The following is a 24,514-nucleotide window of genomic DNA, read 5'->3' as shown; positions in this document are numbered from 1 at the left end:
GGTTATGACCTATAAAGCCCTTCATGGCACCGGACCAGATTATCTCAGGGACCGCCTTCTGCCGCACAAATTCCAGCGACCAGTTAGGTCCCACAGAGTGGGCCTTCTCCAGGTCCCGTCGACTAAACAATGTCGTTTGGCGGGGCCCAGGGAAGAGCCTTCTCTTTGGCGGCCCCAGCCCTCTGGAACCAACTCCCCCCGGAGATTAGATTTTCCCCCACCCTCCTCGCCTTTCGTAAGCTCCTTAAAACCCACCTCTGCCGTCAGGCATGGGGAAACTGAGATACTCTTTCCCCCTAGGCCTTTACAATTTTATGCATGGTATGTTTGCTTGTATGTATGATTAGTTTTACAATAAGGGTTTTTTAGTTGTTTTAGTATTGGATTTACATGCTGTTTTTTATTGTTGTTAGCCGCCCCGAGTCTAGAGGGGTGACATACAAATCCAATAAACTGGAGCACCCCATTCTGCAGGTTAACAACCTCAATTGAACCCAAGCTTTTTTTGTGAACTTCACGGTGTTTTACCACCTTTCTGGCTATGGTTGTAAAGTGAATCACTGCAAGTCATTAAGCAACCAAGATGATTGCTAACTTAATCTGGCTGCCCAATCCACCCACCCCATCAAAATTTACTTGTTAGAAGATCACCCAAAAACCTATCACAACTGTCCTAAGTGTAAGTGGTTGGAAGCGTTTGAATTCTGATCATGCGAGCAGCTGCGGATGCCGCTTGGTCGTTAAGTGAGGAAACAGTCACTAAGGCCACTTTTTTCCAGTGCTGTTGTTAACTTTGAACAGTCCTTAAATAAACACTTAAGTCAAGGACAACTTGAACCTGCCAAAAGGGGTTGTTTTCAGCTTATAACAATTCACACTTGGTGACCATTAGAAGTCTAGAGACAGTTTGAAGAAGAAAACGGTCATTTAGCCACTTTTTTCAAGCGATGCTGTAACTGAATAGTCACTAAGCGAACTGTTGCTAAGTCAAAGACATAGAAACATAGAAGACTGACGGCAGAAAAAGACCTCATGGTCCATCTAGTCTGCCCTTATACTATTTCCTGTATTTTATCTTACAATGGATATATGTTTATCCCAGGCATGTTTAAATTAAGTTACTGTGCATTTACCAACCACGTCTGCTGGAAGTTTGTTCCAAGGATCTACTACTTTCAGTAAAATAATATTTTCTCACGTTGCTTTTGATCTTTCCCCCAACTAACTTCAGATTGTGTCCCCTTGTTCTTGTGTTCACTGTAGACCACGCTGTATGGGAATGTCCCCCCCCCCCCTTTCGGCACTAGCTGACAAAAGTCACATTCCACACTGGTTTCTTCCAAAAAACATCTTGTTTTTTTTATTTCCCCCCCACCTTTTTTAACATTCTGCTTCTTCCTCTGTTTACCCTGCTGGGATATTTTTTTTCCCCTTTTTTTTCCGCCCGCCCCTTTTTTTAAATTTTTTAGAAAGTCATTCTGGCACCCACCCACCAAAAAAAAAATTCCTCCTTGTGTTTTTTTTTTTCCCCCTCCCTCCCACCCCACCCCCACCTGCCCCAGGTTTTCTACAGCATCAGGTTTCGGTGTATTTCTTCAGGCTAAAAAATAAAAGAATCTGTAAAGATAAAGACACTCAAACAAGGCATATAACAACCTCCCCCCTAGAAGAGACACACACATGGATGAAGAATGACAGGCGCGGGGACACCTATGATCTGTATGGTGGGCACCGGATAGGAAGGAAGGAAAGGAGGGGAAGGAAGGGAGCTGTTTTTTTTCAACAGGAATCAATTATTATTTTTTTTAGGACAAACTTCTGAGATTGGAGTGAAAGGGTGATAAGAGAGGAGTAAGAGGCCGGGATGGATCCTTCTGCAACCTCAGAAAGGGATGGGGGCATTTGAGGATGTTCTGGATGGAAACATAGGCATTGGGCGAGAGATATCTGGATCAAAAAAATAGCAACGAAGGCGCCAATGCCAATTTTTTTCTGGCTAGACTGGGTTGAAGGAGGGCAAGGAACGAAGGAAGAAAGAAAGGGGAAGGCGAAGCAAAGCAACAAAAAGAAGTGGGCATCAAGCAGGGAAATAAATTGCACAAAGACACACAATAGAACAAGGGAGCAGCGGAAGAGAAACAAAAGAATCACAGAATTTCAGGAGGGATGGGGACACCTCCCCGGCATTGCCCCCACCCTCCAAAAAACAGAGGAAGAACTCTCCCCCTCCCCCCCCAAAACAAATCTGCAAAAGGAAAGGAAGGGCAGAGGGGAAATTCTCTGAACAATACTACCAGGTGTTTTAACAACAGCTCCGCTGCCCCAATTTTTTTTTCTTTTTTCCTTTTTTTCTCTCCTCCCTCCAGTATAAGTCAGCCCCTCTCTGCACAGCGCAGTTTATATATATAATTTTTTTTTCCATCATGGTAACAATCTTCATTTTTTTTTCTTTTTTTTTTCCTCCTTCCTAAAAAAACACTTTTTGTTTTGTTTTGTTTTTAGTAAGGGGAATACCATGAGGTCGCTCTGGCCCGGCCCCTGCAAAGAAAAGAAGGAAACGGGTTATAAATAAATAAATAAATAGATTTTAAATTTATTTTTATTTTTTTTACAGAAAATGGGTTTTTTTTAAAAAAAAATGTGAAAAATTGGACGCTTCAGCATCTCAAGAGGCCTGCGAATTTTGGTCATTTCCTTCCTTACAACTTTGTCATTTAAAAAAAAATATCTTGCTTTGGATTCTGACGTTACTGTATTTTTCAGACTGTAAGATACACTTAAATTTAGAAGAGGGAAACAACAATAAAAGGTTTTGGTCCCTGCGCGTTCCATTTTTGGGCTTTTTTGGAGGTATTTTTCAGCCCAATTTTGTTGTGAGTGGTCCACATCTGGCTCAGCTGGTCACAGATTTCAAGGACCAGGAGACGGAGGAATACTGGCATCGCAGGCTAGTGTTCTTGCCACCTGAGTCTGAGAGTGAACCTCCAATTATTGTCTGAATCAGAGGACGATGGGGACTTTGAAAACCCCTTATTAGATAGATGCCAGGGTCAGAAGGATGAGAGCCATGCACAAATATCTCTCAAGGAGGTCTAGGCATTGATTAGATCTAGGGGACATTTAGCCACACCCTGTCAAAATATATACAGTAGAACCCCGACTTACGAGACTAATTGGTTCCGGAAGGAGGCTCGTAAGTCGGAACGCTCGTATGACGAAACATTGTTTCCCATAGGAAACAATGTAAAGTCAATTAATCCGTGCAACAACAAAAAAAACCGCTGCCGCCGAACGCGGAAGTTAGCGTTCAGAGACAGCTGCGAAGCAGCGCGCGTGTTTTAAAACGTGGCAGCTGGCCTGGGGGGCTCGGGGGGAAGCCCCTGAGCCCCCCAGGCTGGCTGCCACGTTTTAAAACACGCGCGCCGCTTTGCAGCTGTCTGCTGAATCCGGAACGCTAACTTCCGCGTTCGGATTCAGCAGAGAGCTGCGAAGCAGCGCGCGTGTTTTAAAACCTCAGAGCCGGCCTGGGGGGCTCGGGGGGAAGCCCCGGAGCCCCCCAGGCTGGCTGCCACGTTTTAAAACACGCGCGCCGCTTTGCAGCTGTCTGCTGAATCCGGAACGCTAACTTCCGCGTTCGGATTCAGCAGAGAGCTGCGAAGCAGCGTGCGTGTTTTAAAAGGTTGCAGCCGGCCTGGGGGGCTTGCCAGCACCCCCCCGAACCCCCCAGGCCGGCTGCAACCTTTTAAAACACGCGGGATACGAGCGCCAAGGAGCTGTCTCCTGAAGCCGAAAGCGGAAGTTAGTGTTCGGCTTCAGGAGACAGCTCCTTGGCGCTCGTATCCCGAATGTGAGCTCGGGAGGCGAACAAAAATGTCGCTCCCCTCCCAGCTCTTATCTCGAGTAGCTCGTAAGTAGAGCTGCTCGTATGTCCAGGTTCCACTGTATAGGAAAGGCTGATGGGAGAAGAGGTGTGACAAGCAGCATTCATCATGAAGACAGAGCTTTGAGAGACGGTTTTTAATTCCCTGGGTTTTGGGTCCTCCTTTTAGAGAAGCTGGTTAAGACCCGAACAGTGAGTGAAGTGATAAATACCAGAGACACCTCATTAGGGAAGATTTATGCCTCTAGCTGGCGAGAATTCACTTATTTCTTGCTGGACTTTGTGTAAATAATATTTTTGCCTCAATCAATGTTTCTAGTGTGTGTGGATTTGCTGTCTAATAACTAATCCTGCTGGACAGAACAGGTTTTGAGGCTTTTTTTCCAGCCCAAATGAGGCTTTTTTTCAGTCTCTCTCTTTTTTTTTTTAAAGAGGCCCGAAAAAACCTCAGAAACAGGGTGGAAAAAAAGCCTTTTAAAAGTTTTGGGAGATGAAAACGTCTGAAAAATACAGCAATTTGAAACTTTAATTCAACTTTTCATTCAAAAATCTGATGAGGTCAAAACACATTTTTTAACTGAGAGGTTTCTGGAAGGGAAAAAATGGTTAGAGGAAGTTGGGAGAACCCAAACTTTCTGCTGCTAAGAGAGACATTGGTTAAAAGAGCTCTGCCCCATTTTATGACTCTTCTTGACATGGTTGTTAAGTGAATCACTGCACCGTTTTAAAATGATGACTGACCCGTTGATTTTACTTATCAAAAAGGGTGCAAAGGGGGATTGTGACCCTGGGGACACAATGCTGCAACCGCCATAAGTGTGAGTCAGTTGCCAAGAGTCTGAATTTGGATCATGTGACCATGGGGATGTGCTAAAATAAAGTAAGTGTGAAAAATGGTCTTAAGTCACTTTTTTCAACGCCGTTGTAACTTGGAACGGTCGTTAAATGAACTGCTGTAAGTCGAGGACCATTTGAACCTGGCAAGAGATCGTCCTTGATTTACAACAGCTCACTTAGTGGCCGTTCAAATGGCGCTGAGAAAAATGATTGGGGGCCATTTCTTCACACTTACGTCTATTGCAAGGTCATGTGATTTACAGTTGACAACTGATTTGCCTTTATGACGATTTTCAGTGTCCCAGATTCACGCGATTCCCCCTTTCGCAGCCTTCGGACAAGCAAAAGTCAACGGGAAGCCGGATTCACAACCGTGTGGTTAAATTTGACCACTGCAGTGAGCCCCTTAACAAATGCAACAAAAAGAGAAGTTGTAAAATGAGGCAGGACTCACTTAACAAAACATCTCGCTTTTAGCGAAAGACATTTTTGGGACCCTTTTAACACAAGTTTCCCGTAGCAAAGCACATTTTGGGCTCAACGGTGATCAGATGTCGAGGAACCCCAGTCGATTTGGAAAACTCAGGAGAACAGACTAGTTCCTGGATCGCCGGATCATCATTGAATCGGCTTTTCAAACGCTAAAATTAACGAAGCTGGCTTCCACACAGGGTGTATGAAAATCAATGATTTAATTTTTTTAAAAATCAGATTTTTTTTGAAAAAATTAAATCAGATTTCTTAATCAAATTTATTTTAATAAAATGCTTTTGGAATTAAAAAAAATTATCTCAAGACAGTTTTCTATTTAAGATAGACTAATACTTTACTTTATCCAACGCAAAATGGAGCTTAAGTGACGTAGTGTAAACAGTAACCCCTTGCTACTTCGCGGTTCATCTTTTGCGGATTCGCTCCTTCACGGGTTTTCAAAGGGGGCTTAAATCCATTAAAAAATTTAAATCCATTAAAAAATCATAAAATTCTTCTACAGTACTACTGTACTCTATTAAAGAAACTGGTAGGATATCACATGTAGCTCCAGCTGAGAAACATTATAGAATGACTGTTTAATTATTATTATTATTATTATTTATTAATACATACATACATACAGCTACATAGGCAAGGGGGGATGTCTCAGTTCCCCCATGCCTGACGGCAGAGGTGGGTTTTAAGGAGTTCACGAAAGGCAAGGAGGGTGGGGGCAGTTAATGCAAAGGGTGGGTTTTAAAAGTCCAAATACTCGTTAAATACATAAAAAAATATCTTTCCTCTACTTCAAGGAACGCATCCCCTGCGAAAAACAAGGGATTACTGTATTGATGTAGTGTGTATATATAGTGTTCCCTCGATTTTCGCGGCTTCAAACTTGGCGAAAAATCTATACCACGGTTTTTCAAAAATATTAATTAAAAAATACTTCACGCTTTTTTCCCCTATACCATGGTTTTTCCCATCTGATGACATCATATGTCATCATCAAACTTTCGTCTGCCTTTAATAAATATTTTTTTAAATAAACTTTAATAAATAAACATGGTGAGTAATAATCTAAATGGTTGCTAAGGGAATGGGAAATTGTAATTTAGGGGTTTAAAGTGTTAAGGGAAGGCTTGTGATACTGTTCATAGCCAAAAATAGTGTATTTACTTCCGCATCTCTACTTTGCGGAAATTCGACTTTCGCGGGTGGTCTCAGAACGCATCCCCAGTGAAAATCAAGGGAATTGCAATATTGGGATTGACGGTGAGTCAACGGTGGGTCAGCCGCGGGACAGATGACAGTTGCTTTTCCAAAAATCAAAATTTAAAACAAGCCTTTTTACTAGCGACTGAAATCGACTTGATTCGAATCAAATTGCAGGCTCTGCTTCTTGTGGACCAATGAAAAGACGACGGCTGTTTTTAAAGCCTGGGGATGCCACCTAGCCATCTGCAAGCGATAAACTGACCACCTATGGTGGATCAACACACACACTCCGTTCCCACTACACCGCCCATCCCTTTAAGGGTCGCACCTGTAAGCACGCCCTCGGGGCGGCCTGCTGCTGAAGCCACTGTAAAAACGGGCCCTGGAACTGCTATAGCTGGAACCTCGCCCTCGGTACCGGGTCCTGGGAAAGCCTCTATCTGTGGTGCTAATTCCTGGGCGGTTGGTCCGTTTGGGAATCACCTAAAAAGGAAGAGAAACGTGGAGGTCAGGCTTGGCGTGGGTGCATGTATGTTAGAGAAGGGTTGGCATCGGTGAAGGGCTGCACATCTTCAGCGCTGTCGCAGGCGCACCCATCAGTGTGAGATTCAGCTTCTACACATGCACAGCAAGCGGACTCTCGTGGGAGGATGAGCAAGAGGGTGAGATTTCAGTGATTTTTGCCAATATTTTCGCTTCCACGCATACGCAGGAGCAAAAAGTAGCCGAAAGTCACTGAAACCTCACTCGCGCAAGTGTCTTCACATGAGATTTTGCGTGGGGGTATTTTTCCAACTGAAGCTGCGCACCGACCAGTCCGCGTAACCAGCAGCCCACAACTGGTTGGGATGTGTGTACCTGGTGGGTGAGAAGGCTTGCTCTTTCCGCTCGTTACTCTAGGACGGGGTCAGTAACCCCTGGCTCCAGAGCTGCATGTGGCTCTTTCTTCCTTCTGCAGCTCCATGTCGGTCAAAATAGGCGTCACAACCACCAATGTGCGACCAGCCACTAGGACATGATTTATTGAGCTTTTCAACACACACACACACACACACAGAGGTAGGCTGACCACGCATAAATCCAAGAAGTTTCAGGGGGAAAAGCCAACTGTATATGTTAGTTTTAGCTCAAGAAACAGTCAAGCACGGGAAGGGTTTTGTGGCTCCCGGTGTTTTTTTTTCCCCGGTGGGAAAGTGGTCCACGTGGCTCTTTTGAGCGTTCAACGTTGCCGGACCTAGGAAAATGCATACACCTCTCTGTTAGCAGAGGGAATTCAAGTAGAAGAGTAATTTGTACTGGTGGGGTCCTTGGTGCTCTCCGAACTGGGTGACTTGCTTGTAGACCTTTCGTGACCCAACTGGGTGACATCAGTAGTGATAGAAAAGAGTGGGAGTTGAAGAGAAAGGAAGGAGAAGAAGGGAAAGGAAAAAGAGGACGACGTCTTACAGACGTTTTCATGACCCAGCTAGGGAACATCATCAGCTGGAAGGGAGGGGATTTTGCGAAGTGAAGGAGGAAGAAAAGGAGACGAGAGAGAAAAGAAGGAAAACAGAAGAAGAGTAGAAAGATGAGGAGGAGAAGGAGGACTGAGGGGTTCTTGATGCTTTCTGAGCTGGGGGGGGGGGGGTGTTTTGCAGACATTTCATTACCCAGTCAAAGAATATTATCAGTGCTACAAAGGAGTGGGAATTTGTGAAGCAGAAAGAAGAGAAGTGAGGGAAAAGGAGGCGGAGTAGTCCTTGGTGCTTTCTGAGCTCAGAGATTTTCTTGAAGCTTCATTACCAAATTTGGCAACATCAGTACAGTAGTACCTCTAGATACGAGTTTAATTCGTTCCAGAACGGAGCTCGTATGTCGAACAACTCGTATCTGGAACAAATGGCTTTAGACTTTGTTTTTCCCCTCCGAGATAACCAGAAGCAAGGATTCTTGCGCCACCTAGTGGACGCTCGGCTCGTATCCCGAATTTGAGCTCGGGTCTCGAAATGAAATTTCTCTCCCCTCGTGGCTCGTATCTTGGAATACTCGCATGTGGAGCAGCTCGTATCTAGAGGTACTACTGTACATTGAACAGCTCTGTGTCCTTCTCCCTTCACTCCACAAACCCCACTGCCTTCCAGCACTGATGATGTCCCCTAACTGGATCACGAGACGTCTGCGAGAAAAACCACCAAGCAGAGAGAAAGAGAGAGAAAGAGAGCATAGGGGAATTCCAGGTTAGACTGACACAGAAGGAGAGATCCGAAGCAGAAAACCTCACCGCCTTAGATGGCTCGGGCCCAAGAGTTATTCAGGAGTCGGGCACAGAACTGTCTGTGTGTGTGTGTATCTAAAAAATGGCATACCCACCTTGATCTGTCTCCCCCTGAACAGGGATTCGTCTAACGCTAAGGAGGTCCGCACTGACTCCTTGTCGGAAAATTCAATGTAGGCGAACCTTAAGAAAACCGGCAGAAAAACAACAGATAATTAAGACACTTAAGAACATAAGAAGAGCCATGCTGAATGACGCCAAAACCCATCGAGTCCTGCATTCTGTGTCCCACAATGGGACCCAAGGGAATCCTGCCTGCCTCAACCAACATAGAGGCGGCACATGGACATCCGTTTCAATAACCACCTATGATACACTTGGCATCCATTAATCTGTCTAATCCTGCCTTGAAGCTATCAAGGCTGACAGCTGTCACAACCTCTTCTGGAAGGGAATTCCATAAACCAAGGACCCTCTGAGTGAAGAAATATTTCCCTTGATTTGTCCTCGCTTTCATGCTAAACATGGAATTTATTTATTTATTTATTACATTTGTATGCCGTCCCTCTCCGTAGACTCGGGGCGGCTAACAACAATAATGAAACAACATATAACAAATCTAATATTTAAAATAATTAAAAAGACCCTTACTTAAAAAACTGAACACACACACAAACATACCATGCATAAATTGTATAGGCCTAGGGGGAAGGGAATATCTCAGTTCCCCCATGCCTGACGACAGAGGTGGGTTTTAAGAAGCTTACAAAAGGCGAGGAGGGTGGGGGCAATTCTGATCTCTGGGGGGAGCTGGTTCCAGAGGGTCGGGGCCGCCACAGAGAAGGCTCTTCCCCTGAGTCCCGCCAAACAACATTGTTTAGTCGACGGGACCCAGAGAAGGCCAACTCTGTGGGACCTAACTGGTCGCCGGGATTTGTGCGGCAGAAGGCGGTCCCGTAGATATTCTGGTCCGAACAATGTCGTTTGGCGGGCCCCAGGGGAAGAGCCTTCTCTGTGGCCGCCCGGGCCCTCTGGAATAAACTCCCCCCCCCCCGGAGATTAGAATCGCCCCCACCCTCTTTGTCTTTCATAAATTACCCAAGACCCACCTCTATCGCCAGGTATGGGGAAACTGAGACACCTCCCCCAGGCTTTTATATTTTATATTTGGTATGTATGTGTTGTTTGGTTTTAAATGATAGGATTTTATATGTCTTTTTTTTCTTTTAATATTAGATTTGTTCCACTGTAACATTGTTTTTATTATTGCTGTGAACCGCCCCCAGTCTTTGGAGAGGGACGGCATACAAATCTAATAAATTATTATTATTATTATTATTATTATTATTATTATTATTATTATTTGATACCTCACTATTTACTTCATTTACTGGGAGCTTCACTTAAAGGTTGTGCTCGCCTTACGACCACGACCAGGCCCAAATGACAATTGCTAAGCGAGGCAGATGTTCAAGCGAGCTTTGCCCTGTTTTACAACCTTGCTCGCCACCGTTAAGTTGGTACCAAGGCTGTGACATGAATCTGGTTCTCCTTTTTAACCCTGTTTGGTAGAAGGTTGCAAAAGGGTATCATAAGACCCCCACCCAGGATACGATAACCGTCATAAATACAGTTGCCGAGCGTCCACATTTTTATTTAGGGATGCGACTACAGTTGTATGAAAACGGTCAGGAGCAGAGCCATTAAGATAAGGGGAATGGGCTAAGAATAAACTCTCCAAGGTAATAGAAACTCCCTTTTCTCTGCCTCTGACAGGATTAAACCCTCAAGGACAGGTGTGAAAAAAGATCGTGGGACAAAGTTTAACCCAGTAAAACAAAACCCAGGACGATGAGAAACCCATCAAGCTGCAAGAGCTTAAAAGATGAATTGAACACAAAAGGCTCAGATTCACCATCCCAAGGTGTTTGCAAGCCAGGAAAACTGCTGGAGCCATGTCACTTTGTGCTTCTTGCCTTCCTACATAAAAAAATATATATATCCCACTTTCTGGCAGCTGGCTTCTGCATCTATTTTTTCTCAGGGTTGGTGGCATGGGAAATTTATTTCAACCTAACTCTTGAGCTTGAAGGAAGCCAAGAAGACAAACTCCACACACACAAACGCACACATCCAAGAAAAACTCACCCCTTGGGATGGCCGGTATATTTGTCACACAAGATGGTCACCCGGTTGACAGAACCACAGCCGTGGAAGTGCGCTTCCAATTCTTCTGCGGTTGCCCCATAATCTACCTGAAATGGAAAATGAGTCCAGTTAAGGAGGTGAACTGCTGTTTTGTCCTCACTTGAAGAAAGCAGAGGGGTGGGGAGAGAGACACTCACATTTCCTACGTAAATAGATCTAGCGTCAGCTTCCATCTTTTCTTCTAAAGACATGATAACCGGGCCAGCTAGAGAGAGAAAAAGGAAAGGAGAATTATTAAATAATGTGGAAGGGAAAAAAATGGAGATATTTTCTAGCTTTTCTTCGAAGAGGTTTCACCTCTCCTCCAAGCAGCTTCTTTAGCTCTGACTGGCATGGTGGAAATTAGAAGGATTTTTACTCCTTGGAGATAACTGGGCATTTGCATCCTTTTAGCGAGTCCTTAAAAGTCACCTGGAGGCTTATCTCTGTTTTAAGGGTCACCTGAATGGTACAAGGGGCTTTGGAGCCTTTTTTTGGAAATGCTGAAAGAACTGTGTTGTAGATTGGAGATGGATGGAATCATATATCCCTCCTCTGTTGAGAGGGGCCTTCGATTTGGACACTGATGGCCTCCTGGACCCCTCTTTCAATTAGGCAGCCTTCTCTCAACAGAGGGGAGGGATAGGACATCGCCTATCTCCAATCTACAACATAATCCTCCCAAGGTGGCTCCACAGTCATTTCCACCACTCAGGTGACTGATAACATAAACCTCCAGGTGGGCTTTAAGGCGAAGGAGAAGTATGGGCCCATGCTGAAGAATCTCCATAGACGTCCAGGTCATAGTTGTCTCAAAAGTGTTTGTGGGGTTTTTTTTTCAAAAAAGCAACCTTTTCTTCATTTAGGAAGAAATTGCTAAAAAAAAGAAAGCCAACGCAGGCTGTATTATTAGAGGGTTAAAGTTAAGATTGTGTGTAGGGATAATACGGCTTTATAAGGCCTTGGTAAGACCACCTTTGGAAGACTGCATCCAGTTTTGGTCGCCATGATACCAAAAAGATGTTGAGACCTTAGAAAGAGTACAGAGAAGAGCAACAAAGATGATGACGGGACTGGAAGTCAAAACATATGAAGAACAATTGCTGGAATTGGATATTCCATCAGGAAGGACTTCAGGGGGACACAGTCTTCAAATATTTGAAGGGCTGTCCCAAAGCACTTGAAGAAGCAAAGATGGAGAGAAGCAACCTGACAAGAGAATTTAAAAATTTAGAAATTTCTAAAGAGAAATTTCCTGACAGTTAGGACAATTAACCAGTGGAACAGTTTGCCACCAGAAGTTGTGGAGCAGGGGTCCCCAAACTTTTTACACAGGGGGCCAGTTTACTGTCCCTCAGACTGTTGGAGGGCCGGACTATAAAAAAAACCCTATGAACAAATCCCTATGCACACTGCACATATCTTATTTAAAGTAAAAAACAAAATGGGAACAAATACAATATTTAAAATAAGAAGTAATTAAGTAATAAAGTAATTTATACATTTTTATGAACAAGTAAATTTAAACTTAAATCAAGAAACTCCCTCCATTTCTCCTTCCTTCCTTCCTTCCCTCCCTCCTCTCTAGTTCTCTCTTCCCTCTCTTTTCTCTCTCATTTGTTTCATTTTCCTCTCCCTCATTTTCTCTCCATAATTTTCTCATTTTTCTCTTTCTCTCTCTCTCTCTCTTTACATCTATCCCCCTTTCTCTCTTCCTCTCTATCTCTCCCTCTTTCTCTCTCTCTTCTCTTTCTTTCTGTCTCTTTCACTCACTCTTTCTCTCTCCCTCTTTGTATCTTCCTTTCTCTCTCCCTCTTTCACCCTCTTTCTCTTGCTTTCTCTCTCACTCTATTTCTATCTCTCCCTTTCCCTCTCTCCCTCCCTCTCCCTATTTCTTTCTCTCTCACTCTATTTCTATCTCTCCCTCTTTCTCTCTCCCTCTCTATCTCTCCCTCTTTCTTTCTCACTCTATTTCTATCTCTCCCTCTCTCTCCCCCTCTTTGTATCTCTCCCTCTTCCTTTCTCTCTCCCTCTTTCACCCTCCCTCTCCCTCTTTCTTTCTCTCTCACTCTATTTCTATCTCTCCCTCTTTCTTTCTCACTATTTCTATCTCTATCTCTCCCTCTTTCTCTTTCTCTCTCACTTTCTATCTTTCTTTCTCTCTCCCCTCCTTTTTTTCTCTCTCTCTCATACACCATGCTGGCAACAGAGAGAGAAAGAGAGAGCGAAGGGCGGCTTGCCAGTCCATGGCCCCCTGGATGAGCAGCGCTGCATGGCCCCAGCACTGGACTTCGCCGTCGCCTCCACCCCCGCCTCCACCCCCGTCCCGCTCTCCAGCTAACCCCCTGAATTCACCCGAACAGAGGCGGCGGCGGTTTCAAAGGACCAACATACAGTCCTTCTTGGTGCTGCATTGCTGCAGCCTCCAAATTCCGCTGCTGTTCTTGGGCATTGTTACTTCTAAGCTGCACTGAGAGAGAGAGAGAGAGAGAGAGAGAGCGGAGAGTACCGGACTTCACCGTCGCCTCCGCCCCTTTGGATTCTTTGCTGGAGAGCCGGACCGGGGCAGAGGCGACGGCAAAGTCCGGTGCTGGGGCCATGCGGGGCTGCTCTCCAAGCTAAGAGGCAGCAGTCACGTCCACCCCTTCGCCCTCTACGGTGCCCAGCGCCCAGCCCCATGCTGCCTCCGCCTCCTCCGCCGCCTCCTGGTAGCGCGCCCGACCTCTTCCTGCAGGAACGGGTGGTGGGGTGGAAGTGGTTGGACTTATCTACATGCGCGCCTGCTGATTGGGAAGAGGGGGGAAAAATCTGCGCCTCCAAAGAGGGGGGGGGGGAGAAAGAAAAAAAGAGCTCCAACTTGGCGGAAGGCAGGACAGGAGAACCGAGCGTGCTGCGGCAAGTTTGCTTGGCTTTCTGGGGCTTTTTTTCCCTCCCCCTCCACCACCCCCGTCTTTGCCGCTTAGGAGTGACACTCTCTCGGGCTTGTTTTGGATGCGGCGCAGATGAGGGGAAAAGCCCGGCTGCCCGGAAAAGCACATTTGAAAAGTCTCTGTGGAGAGCCAAAATCCCAACGAAGCTTCTTTTTTCTTCAGTAGTCCGTAAGGAGGCGAAGAAGAGGTTGAACTGGTTTTGCTAATTCGCGCTTACGGCTTTTCCCCTCATCCGTGCCACATCCACAACAAGCCTGAGAGAGGGTCACTCCTAAGCGGCAAACAACATTCGGAAAGGGGTGGTGGAGCGGGAGAAAAAAAAGCCCCAGAAAGGAGTAGCCACCTATTCGCCAAGCAAACTTGCTGCAGCACGCTCGGTTCTCCCCTCCTGCCTTCCGCCAAGTTGGAGCTCTTTTTTTTCTTTCTCCCCCCCCCCGCCCTACTCTCTTTGGAGGCGCAGATTTTTTTTCTTTCCCCTCTTCCAAATCAGCAGGCGCGCGTGTAGATAAGTCCAACCACTTCCACTCCACCACCCGTTCCTGCACGAAGAGGTTGGGCGCACTACCAGGAGGAGGAGGTGGCAGTGGCCTGGGGCCAGGCGCTGGGCGCCGTGGTGGGCAAAGGGGTGGACTCTTTGCTGGAGAGCCGGATGGGGGCAGAAGCGACGGCGAAGTCCGGTGCTGGGGCCATGCGGGGCCGCTCATCCAGGGGGGCGTGGACCGGCAAGCCGCCCTCCGCTCTCTCTTTCTCTCTCAGCACAGCTGAGGTAACAGTGCCCAGCGGAGCTCGGAGGCTGCAGCAACGCAGCGCCGAGAAGGACCAGCTGTTGGTCCCTTGAAGCCGCCGCCACCTCCGTTCGGGCAAATTCAGGGGGGTTCCTGAATCTCCCGTCCATTCACCGCGGAGGATGAGGTGAGGAGGAGACGGTGCAGAGGCAAGGGGCGGGGAGAAAAGCGGGCCTGCAAGGGGCCAATTGCAGGCCCGCTTTCCTCCCCACCCCTTGCCTCTGCACCGCCTCCTTGCTCAGCAGCAGCCCGCGGTGAATGGACAGGAGATTCGGGAGCTTATTATATCTATTGATAAAATCTCGTGTGCTCCCTGCGGGCCGGATAAATCGCCTCGGCGGGCCGCATCCGGCCCGCGGGCCGTAGTTTGGGGACCGCTGTTGTGGAGGCTCCAACACTGGAGGTTTTGTAAAGAAAAACTTTCTTTCTTTCTATACCCAAGATGGCGAAACTATGGCACATGTGCCCCAGGTGGCATGCAAAGCCATATCTGAGGGCACAAAAGGCGTTGCCCTATGTCAGCTCCAGCGGGCATGTGCATGCTGGCCAGCTGATTTTTGGCCTTGGGGAGGCCTGTTTTTCCCCTCCCTAAGCTTCTGGAAGCTTCCCTGGAGCCTCTGCTGGAGTGCGAAAAATTGCCGAATGGCCAAACCAGAAGTCCGTTTTCCTGAGCCTCTGGTTTGTCCGTTGGGCAGTTTTCGCGCTCCAGGGGCTTCAGTGGAGCGCATGCGTTGGCATGGGCACATGCACAGTGTGGCACGCAAGGGGGAGGAGTTGTGTGCTGGGACATGCGCGCAGTCCCATTTTTGGCATGGAAGAAGAAGAGGGCTCATCATCACATCTGTCTGAAATGGTATAGGACAGTGATGGCGAACCTTTTTTTTCCTCGGGTGCCTGAAAGAGCATGGGTGCCCACACCCATAATTCAATGGCTGGGGAGAGTGAAAAGTTTCCTCCGCCCCAAGAGGCCCTCTGGAAGTAGGAAAAGGCCTGTTTCCAACTTCTGTTGGGCCCAGTAGGCTCATGCTTCATCCTCCCAGGCTCAAAGGCTTCCTTGGAGAGTAAAAACGCCCTCTCCCATCCTCCCTATGAAGCCCTTCATGGCACCGGACCAGAATATCTTCGGGACCGCCTTCTGCCGCACGAATCCCAGCGACCGGTTAGGTCCCACAGAGTTGGCCTTCTTCAGGTCCCGTCGACTAAACAATGTCGTCTGGCAGGACCCAGAGGAAGAGCCTTCTCTGTGGTGGATCCGACCCTCTGGAACCAGCTCCCCCGAGATTAGGATTGCCCCCACCCTCCCTGCCTTTCGTAAACTCCTTAAAACCCACCTCTGCCGTCAGGCATGGGGGAACTAAAACATCTCCCCCTTGCCCATGTTGTTTTGCCACTTGATTGATTGTGTGCTTGTTTTTTATATATATTGGGATTGTTTTATGAATTTCTTAACTTAAAATTGTAATTGGATTGGTGGGCATTGGATTTTGTCACTGTACTGTTTTTGCCATTGTTGTGAGCTGCCCCGAGTCTGCGGAGAGGGGCGGCATATAAATCCAATAAATCTAATCTAATCTAATCTCTCTAGAAGCCGAAAATGCCCTCCAGAGCCTCTGTGTGAGCCAAAAATCAGCTGGTCGGCACACACATGCACATTGGAGCTGAGCTAGGGCAACAGCTCGCGTACCAGGAGATATGGCTCCGAGTGCCACCTGTGGCACACATGCCATAAGTTCACCATCAATGGTTAGGGCAGTGGTTCTCAACCTTTCTGATGGTGCAGCCCCTTAATACAGTTCTTCATGTTGTGGTGAACCCCCCAACCATAGGTCTAGTGCCAATTTTTCCAACAGAGCATTAAGCTGATTGGCAGGAAGGTCAGAGGGAATGTCCCGCCCTCCCAAATCCCTGAGGTGGGCTGCTGTTGCAACACCTCTGCAGCTCTGGAACGCAAGTGCAGGATCAAGTGCAATTACGCTTCCTGCACCTGTGCAGGTAGCAAAATTGTGCAAAGGGAGGTTTTTTTTGTTTCCCCACATGCAACCCCTGTGAAAGGATTGTTTGACCCCCCCAAAGGGGTCCCGACCCCCAGATTATCTCAGGGACCGCCTTCTGCTGCACGAATCCCAGCGACCAGTTAGGTCCCACAGAGTGGATCTTCTCTGGGTCCCGTCAACTAAAGAATGTCGCTTGACGGGACCCAGGGGAAGAGCCTTCTCTGTGGTGCCCCCGGCCCTCTAGAACCAACTCCCCCCAAAGATTAGAATTGCCCCATCCTCCTTGCCTTTCTTTAGCTGCTTAAAACCCACCTCTGCCGTCAGGCATGGGGGAATTGAGACCCTCTTCCCCCTAGGCCTTTACAATTCTATGCATGGTATGTATGTATGTTTGGGGTTTTTTTTATATTAATGGGTTTTTAATTGTTTCTAACATCAGACTACTATTGTACACTGCTTTATTGTTGCTGTTAACCGCCCCGAGTCTCCGGAGAGGGGCAGCATACAAATCCAATAAATAAATAAATAAATAAATAAATTGAGAACCACTGGGCTAGGGTTATCAATCTATCCTGACTCCGAAGGTAGCCATTCGACCTAACAGCCATACTTTGTTAAGAGCCTGCTTTCCCCCTCTGTTTCAAGACCCGAATTTCCTAATCAAATTTTTAGAAAAAAAACCAAATAATTTTTGACCCCTTTTCAGTGCCGTAGGCGTTTCTACTTGGCAGGAATCAACTGAACACGTGATCACTGCAAGGCATTCGGCCCTTTCTGTGCTTCCAGCAGGGAAAATGCCATTTAACATCACCCTGCCAGGCTGTTCTAGCTTTAAGAGAGCAAAGATACAATTGAGTCAACTCAGCAAGGGACAATCCAGCTTTTCTAGAGATTTGGGAGTGTGTGTGTAGGTGTATATCTATTCAAACACACAAGCACACAGAGCCATTCATAGATAGGCACAGAGTGTATCAGAACTGAGCCCCCCTAATATATTTGACTATATACTTTATGTTAAAGTATTTGAATGGTTGGCATTTCCTTCTAAACATTTCCTTAATGGTTGGTCCAATTTATGACTGGTGAGCATTTCTAAAAGAACAATTGCTTTTCCTCTTGAGGAAAAATGAGCAAAACATTGTGATTGGCCTGTGGGACCAGAGTTTCCCTCTACACAAAGACACGTATATTTCATTTACAGTGATACCTTGTCTTACAGACTTAATTGGTTCCGGATGAGGTTCTTAAGATGAAAAGTTTGTAAGACGGAAACAATGTTTCCCATAGGAATCAATGGAAAAGCGATTAGTGCGTGCAATCCCAAAATTAACTCTTTTTGCCAGCCGAAGCGCCCGTTTTTGCACTGCTGGGATTCCCCTGCAGCATCACAAAAACACGGAAGTCTGGAGGTGGGGTTTTCCATGGAGGGAGCCTCAGGGTAATCCCAGCAGCGCAAAAACGAGTGCTTCGCTAGCATCAGAAGCATAGTTCCCTCTAAGCTGAGCAGTGAGCAATCGCTCACTTAAAAATCATCATCTACTCAGAGTTTTTCAAACCTGCCCAGAAGCCGAGAGGGAAAGAGTGAGAGGGAAGGAGAGAGAGGAAGAGAGAGAAACAGATAGAAAAAAGAGAGGAAGGAAAAGAAAAAGAAAAAGAATGGGAGTAAGGAAGAGAGAAAGAAAATCAAAATCTAGTTTGAAACTAGCTCAACTATTTAAGTGGCATTTTGATATTGATAGAGTTGCCCTATTATGAGCTCACTGTTATAGACACACAGTACAGTATTTTATTTTGAAATTCTCTGAGGCAAAACAGGGTGGGTTTTTTGTTTGTTTGTGTGTTTGTTTGTTGATTTATTTATTTATTATTTCTGTGCCGCCCAGTCCCGAAGGGACTGCCGCTCAGACACTATATACTTTTCCGCTCCGCCCCCCCCCCAAAATTAGAGGGAACAGAAGTCCGCATCCCAGCGGCAGCAGTGGGTTTGTAAGGTGAAAATAGTTCGCAAGAGGCAAAAAAATCTTAAACCCCGGGTTTGTATCTCGAAAAGTTTGTATGACGAGGCGTTTGTAAGATGAGGTATCAGTGTATTTATCTGTATCCCGCTTTTAATATAACTCAAGGCAGTGAAAATATTCAACATAGATTCCTCCTATTTTCCCCATAACCACCACCCTGTGAGGTGGGTTGGGCTGAAACAGGAAAAGACCGAAATTTACCCATCCAGTTTTCGTGTCTGAGACGGGACTAAAACTCAGTCACTGGGTGATTGGCTCAAAGGCACCCAGTCATCTTTCATGCTGTAGTAGGACTAGAATTCACCCTCTCCTAGTAATTGGCCCAAAGGAACCTAGCTGGTTTTCATGCCTAAAGTGAGACTAGGACGCACCTGCTAATCACTAGAACAGGGGTCGGCAACCTTAAACACTCAGAGGCACAAAGATCCAAACTGGAAGCGCCCCCCCCCCCCGCCCCAATTCTGGAGCCAACCGGAAGTCCGGTTCCCCAACATAGTCTCCTCCTAGTGCAGCATCCTTTCCCCTTTATCTATCCTAACTGAAAGCCCTATCAATTGTGGATCCGACTTGCAATAGGGAGCCACAGCAGAGGCATGAAGAGTCACATGCAGCTCCAGAGCCACAGGTTACCGACCCCTGGACTAGACCAAAGAGCCTTGTCATCATATACAGTAATACCTCATGATACGAACTTAATTGGTGCAAGGAGGAGGTTCGTAAGACGAAAGGTTCGTAAGACGAAACATTGTTTCCCATAGGAAACAATGTAAAGTCAATTAATCCGTGCAACCAAACCCCCCCCCGCAAAAAAAACGGCTTTCGGCGACTGCTGGAAGCCGTGCGGCTGTTTTAAAAGGTGACAGCCGGGCTGGGGGGCTTCCCAGCAACCTCCCGAACCGAACCCGGGGTTCAGAAAAATTTTGCCTCTTCTTACGAACTTTGTTTGAGTTACGAACCGGCGTTCGGGAGGCTTCTGGGAAGCCCCGCCGCCCAGCTGTCACCTTTTAAAACAGCTGCGCGGCTTCCCAGCAGTCTCCGAACACCGGTTTGTAACTCGAAAAAAGTTCGTAAGAAGAGGCAAAAATTTTCTGAACCTCGGGTTCGTATCACAAGTTGTTCGTAAGACGAGGGGTTCGTATCTTGAGGTACCACTGTATACTCATGGATACAAATGCAAACTCATGCCTATATAAGACATAGTGTGTGAATATGTGTGTGTCTACAATCCTTAATAATTAAAAGGTTCTCCTGATGGAGAAGATGGCTGAAATTCAGAATTTCCATGAAAGGAGGGGAGGTCTCACCGTTGCCGGGTGGGGGACTCATGTTCATCTGTTTCTCAACTTCATTTTGCAACTCTTTCAACTTCTCGGCTTCTTCCTCCATCTCTCGTACCCTGGCTTTAATAGCTTCCAGCTCCTGGGGAGGAATGGAAGAGCAGCAATAAGCAAAAATTAAATAAAGAAACAAACAACACCAGAGCACAAATATTTCGGTTGCTAAGCAGGGCATTGGTTAAATGGAATTTGGCCCCAGGCTATGACCATTCTTACCACCGTGTAAGTGAATCTGTGCAGTTGTTGGGCGCATAATGGTTCAGCGAATTTGGACTTTTTCCCCATCGACTTGGGTTGTCTGTAAACCCCCCCTTCTACCTCCTGATTTCTCCCCACTTGGATCCCATCCCCACTTTCTATTCCATTTGAAACAGATTAACCCCATTTTAATTGTCCTGATCTATCTACTTATCTGTCTGTCTTCTATCACATGTATCTCCTATCAATCATTTATCTAACTATTTTCTACCTATCTATTGATCTATCATCCATACATCTATCTCATCCATCTTTCTACCTATCAACTATCTATCTAATCTACATGTCTTCTATCATATACCTACCTAATCTATCTACCTATCATCCATCATCTATCTATCATCTACATATGTACCTACCTACCTATCTCTATCATCTACCTAATCTATTTATCTGTCTCTATCATTTATCTATCATCTACCTGCCAACCTTATCTACCTATCTATCTACCTATGTCTACCTACCTTTTGCAACCCCTACAAATTCCTGGCTCTGTCTGGGATTCCTCCCTCCCCCAGCCATTGTTCCAGAGAATGGAAGCTCCTTCAGCCTTTTTAGAAAGAGGTCTTTTCCCCACCAGATTGGCCCAAATAGCAGGAAGCTCCCATCCTCCGCTAAACACTCTTTGTTCCCAAAGCTGAAAAGCAATTGAGGCTCTTCCCGCCGCCCCCCTGCCCCCCCCCGCGTCCCACCAAAGAATCCCACTTTAGGGACTTTTTCCAAACAGACATGCGCCCCCCCCCCAAAAAAAATCCCTCCAAGACCCGCCTTGCCTTCCCCACCATTCTTTTCAATTGTCTCTCTCCCCCTCCCCACACACATCTTTCATTAAGCCCCATGGCTCAATCTCATCTTTCTTGCTCTCCAGCTGCCCTTCCTTTTCCCACCCTTTTTCTTTTTTTTCAAAATGCGCAAAAAAAGATTGTTCTTCCTTCCCAGATATTTTTTTAAAAAAATTTATTGGGCTTTTTTTTTAAAGAGGGGTTCCCATCTCTCTTATTGTTCTCTAGCCAGGCATGCAGGGTAAAGAAGAGGAAGAATTCTTCCCCATTCATCTTTTTAATTTCCTTTTTTAAATTCCTCCCTCGCTTCCACACTTAACCACATCTCCCTCCTTCCTCCCTCTTTAAATTTTTCCTTTTTAAAAGTTCTTTCCTTCCTTCCTCCCACATTCATCCCCACCTTTCTTTCCTCCCTCTTAAATTTTTCCTTTTTAAAATTATTTCCGTCCTCCCTTCCGTCCTCATCCTCATTTTTCCTTCCGCCCTCTTTAATTTTTTTCTTTTTAAATTGTTTCCTTCCTTTCTTCCACTCAATCCCATCTTCTTCCATTCTTTTTAATCTTTCCTCTATTTTTAAATTATTTCCTTCCTCCCTTCCACACATCCCCATCTCCTTCTTTAATCATTTCTTTTAAAAATATTTCCTTCCTTCCTCTTTAATTTTTCCTCCTTTTTAATTTTCCTTCTTCCCTTCTACTCATCCCCATCTCTTTCCTTCCTCTCTAAGCTTTCCACCTTTTAAAAATTATTTTCTTCCTCCCTTCCACTCATTCCCATCTTTCCTTCCTCCGTTTTTAATCTTTCCTTTTTAAAATCTTTCCTTCCTCCCTTTTTAAAATTATTTTCTTTCTCCCTCTTTAATCTTTCCTTTTTAAAAAAGTATTTCCTTTCCCCATTCTTACCCCCCCCCCGCTTCCCTTCATCCACCCGCCAAACCCCCGACTGCCTTCTTCGCTCCCCAGCCACACCGCGGGCCCCGGTCCTCCGGCCCCAATGCTCACCGGGTCCTCGATGGCGGAGTCGCCGGGGTCGCCCTCGCCCAGGCCGGCCTCCTCTTCCAGCTCCTCCGGGTGAGGGTGGTGGTGAGGGGCACCCACGCCGGCCTGGCCGACCCGGGAGGGCAGCGAGGAGGACGAGAGGGCGCCCCTTGGGCCGCCGCCGACTCCTCCGCCGCCCGCCTCATCGATCAGCATCTCCTCCTCCTCCTCCACCACGCGGAGCCCCCCGCCCTGCTCCCCCCCGAGGCCGCTTCCCCCCAGCCCGTTCCCGTACTGCGACGACAGGCCTCCGCCCGGGCCCCCGCCCGGCTCCCCGCCGCCCCCCAAGGCCGCGAGGGCGCCTCGCCCGCCGCCGCCGCTCGTGCCCTTCACGGACGCCATAGAGCCCGCCGCTGCCGCTACCACCAACACGGCCGCCGCGTTCACCACCGCCGCCACCACCACTACTGGGCCGCCCGCCTTCGCCCTCGCCGCGCTCTGATTGGCCAACCTGTCTGGCGCCCTCTCACCATTGGTCCGCTCTTACGCTCGCGATTTGCGTCTCCGCCTCGCGCTCCTAAGCCCCGGCTCCTCCTTTAAACCTGCGCGGCCGTCAATCAAGAGGCGTCAGTCAGCGATTGGGAACAGCTCGGCCAAGTTTCGACACGCCTTCAAAATGGTGGATTGGAAGCCCGGGGGCGTTTTCCTCCTCCCGCTCCCCCTTTATCTTTTTTTTCCCTTCCAGGGCCCGCCCTCGCGAGCGTTGCTGCTCGCTGATTGGGACGGAGGGACGGGTTTCCTCCCCTCACCTTCCTACGGAGTTGAATGAAGGAGGTCAGTGTCAGTCTATTAGGCCGCCCTCCCCTCCGTTGAAAAAGATTGGCGGGAGCCAGAGAAAGGTGGGGGAGATTGAAGCGAAGGAGGTGGATTTTGCCCGCCTTTTCGTCGCCAATCTTAATCCTCGATGAGCAATTGGTCGTTTGATGTGGTGTTTCTTTTTTTTTTTTAAGATAAAGCCGTCATAGATTGGCTTTAAAGTAACGTGTCAATCTTACCCGGCGATGTTTTCATTGGGCCTCCTGGGCCGCCTTGAGTCAATCAAGGCGAAAAAGCACATTGCATAAAGGGGGTGGCGTTATTCAAATCCTGCACACGGTTTTAATCTATTGGACGGAACGGCATTCCTTTTTTTTCTTTTCTAATTGGCCGGGTGTTTTTTTTCTTTTGTCCCGCCCTTCATTTTCTATACGATGTTTCCGATTGGCTCCTAACGGAAAGAACGTTTAACGGCTCTTTTGGCCCCGCTCCGCACTTAGCCCAGAGGGCTACAGTCTTAATGGCCTATTAACACAACTTCCGGTTTCTTTTCGCAAGTGGGGGGGGGGGGAGAAATAGGCCTTAATAGCCATGGCATTTAGGTTTATACACTGCTTCGCAAGTTTTTATAGTCGTCTCTAAAATGGAGGTGCAGTAGTAAAGTCAGGATTGCCAAGTAATTCAGGCAAAGCACAAGCACAATAAAAGCATTTACAGATAGTCCTCTGATTACGACCCCAACAGGCCAACATTTGTCTGGTTAAGTGAAAGGTAAGGGGGTTTATGATTTTCCTTGCCACAGTTCTTAACGGAATCACTGTAATTGTTAGTATTAGGAGCCCGGTTGTTAAGGGAATCCGGCTTCCCCGTGGACTTTGTCAGAAGGTTTTAAAAGGGTATGGCAGGGGTGGGCTGCTGCCCGGAATGGGGGGGGGGGGGTGTGGGGTACCAAAAATGGAGCTGGTCCACTCCAGAGCACCCAATTTGCACCAAAAGATGTTGACAGAAAATGCAGGGCTTATTTGGGCAGCCTCTACGTTCTTCCCGAAAGCGTTCAAAAAGCCCAGAGCCAGTGATTCTGCTACAAACAAAAGTGTCTAGGAAAAGTGTAAGGAGATAAGATCTGGAGTTAATTCTGTGTCATCTGGGTTTCTGCCTCCTCCTTTCCAAATGGCTATAGGATTCTCTAGTCTAAAACAGAGGTCTTCCTGGCTCGCTGGAGAATTCTGGGAGTTGAAATTCACATGTCTTAAAAGTTGCCAAGTTTGGGGACCCCTGCCCTAGAAAATAAAATGAGTAATGCTTGAAACCTAATGTTTTGCCAGAAACCTTTTAATTTGCAGGAAGGAGGGTTAAAGAACACCTTAGATTGTTGTCTGGGTAAGTGATTATTTTGTGAGTGGCTATTTTAATCATGAAGACACCTTTCCATGCCCCCAGAGAAGGCAGAGAAAAACCCACCACGGAAGAAGCTAAAGAAGCTGTTTTATTAGGGCATAATATCAGAAAAATTAGATAAGAAAAATATTTATGCAATATTACATGTCATAACAGCAGTGAGGATTATATTGGCACAACTTTGGGGGTGGGGGGGAGAACAACCATGAGAGAAAATTGACATTGAAAAATCAACAGAAAGGAGATACCGAATATTTTCAAACGTGGAATCTATTTTACCAGTGGTTGGGGGGAAAGGGTGAAGAGTAAGAATATGATCAGTATTGTTAAGCAAATTAAGTACCCAGACAACCCAATCTTTCTTAAACA

At 46.7% G+C, this 24,514-nt stretch overlaps 1 protein-coding gene across 3 annotated transcripts; it reads right to left on the bottom strand.

Moving 5' to 3' along the window:
- Nucleotides 1–1,333: 1,333 nt before the first annotated feature.
- On the bottom strand, nt 1,334–22,637 carry PABPN1 (poly(A) binding protein nuclear 1). Of its 3 annotated transcripts, none has more exons than XM_070767078.1 (7): nt 22,443–22,637; nt 19,882–19,996; nt 11,009–11,076; nt 10,812–10,918; nt 8,759–8,846; nt 6,738–6,892; nt 1,334–2,538 (listed from the first exon to the last, which is right to left on the bottom strand). In XM_070767078.1, the coding sequence occupies exons 2-7, from the start codon at nt 19,961–19,963 to the stop codon at nt 2,499–2,501; spliced, it is 540 nt and encodes a 179-aa protein (XP_070623179.1). In that variant the 5' UTR covers nt 19,964–19,996; nt 22,443–22,637; the 3' UTR covers nt 1,334–2,498. The 3 variants fall into 3 exon arrangements, with proteins under 3 accessions (XP_070623179.1, XP_070623178.1, XP_070623177.1); XM_070767077.1 differs by having other exon boundaries at nt 22,462–22,637; XM_070767076.1 differs by lacking the exon at nt 22,443–22,637 and adding an exon at nt 21,956–22,189.
- Between the last annotated feature and the right edge of the window lie 1,877 nt (nt 22,638–24,514).

Source organism: Erythrolamprus reginae, chromosome Z (genome assembly GCF_031021105.1).
Source record: "Erythrolamprus reginae isolate rEryReg1 chromosome Z, rEryReg1.hap1, whole genome shotgun sequence".
Taxonomy (NCBI): domain Eukaryota; kingdom Metazoa; phylum Chordata; class Lepidosauria; order Squamata; family Dipsadidae; genus Erythrolamprus; species Erythrolamprus reginae.
Note: the sequence above shows the minus strand (reverse complement) of the source record. Positions and strands in the feature narration are given on the sequence as shown.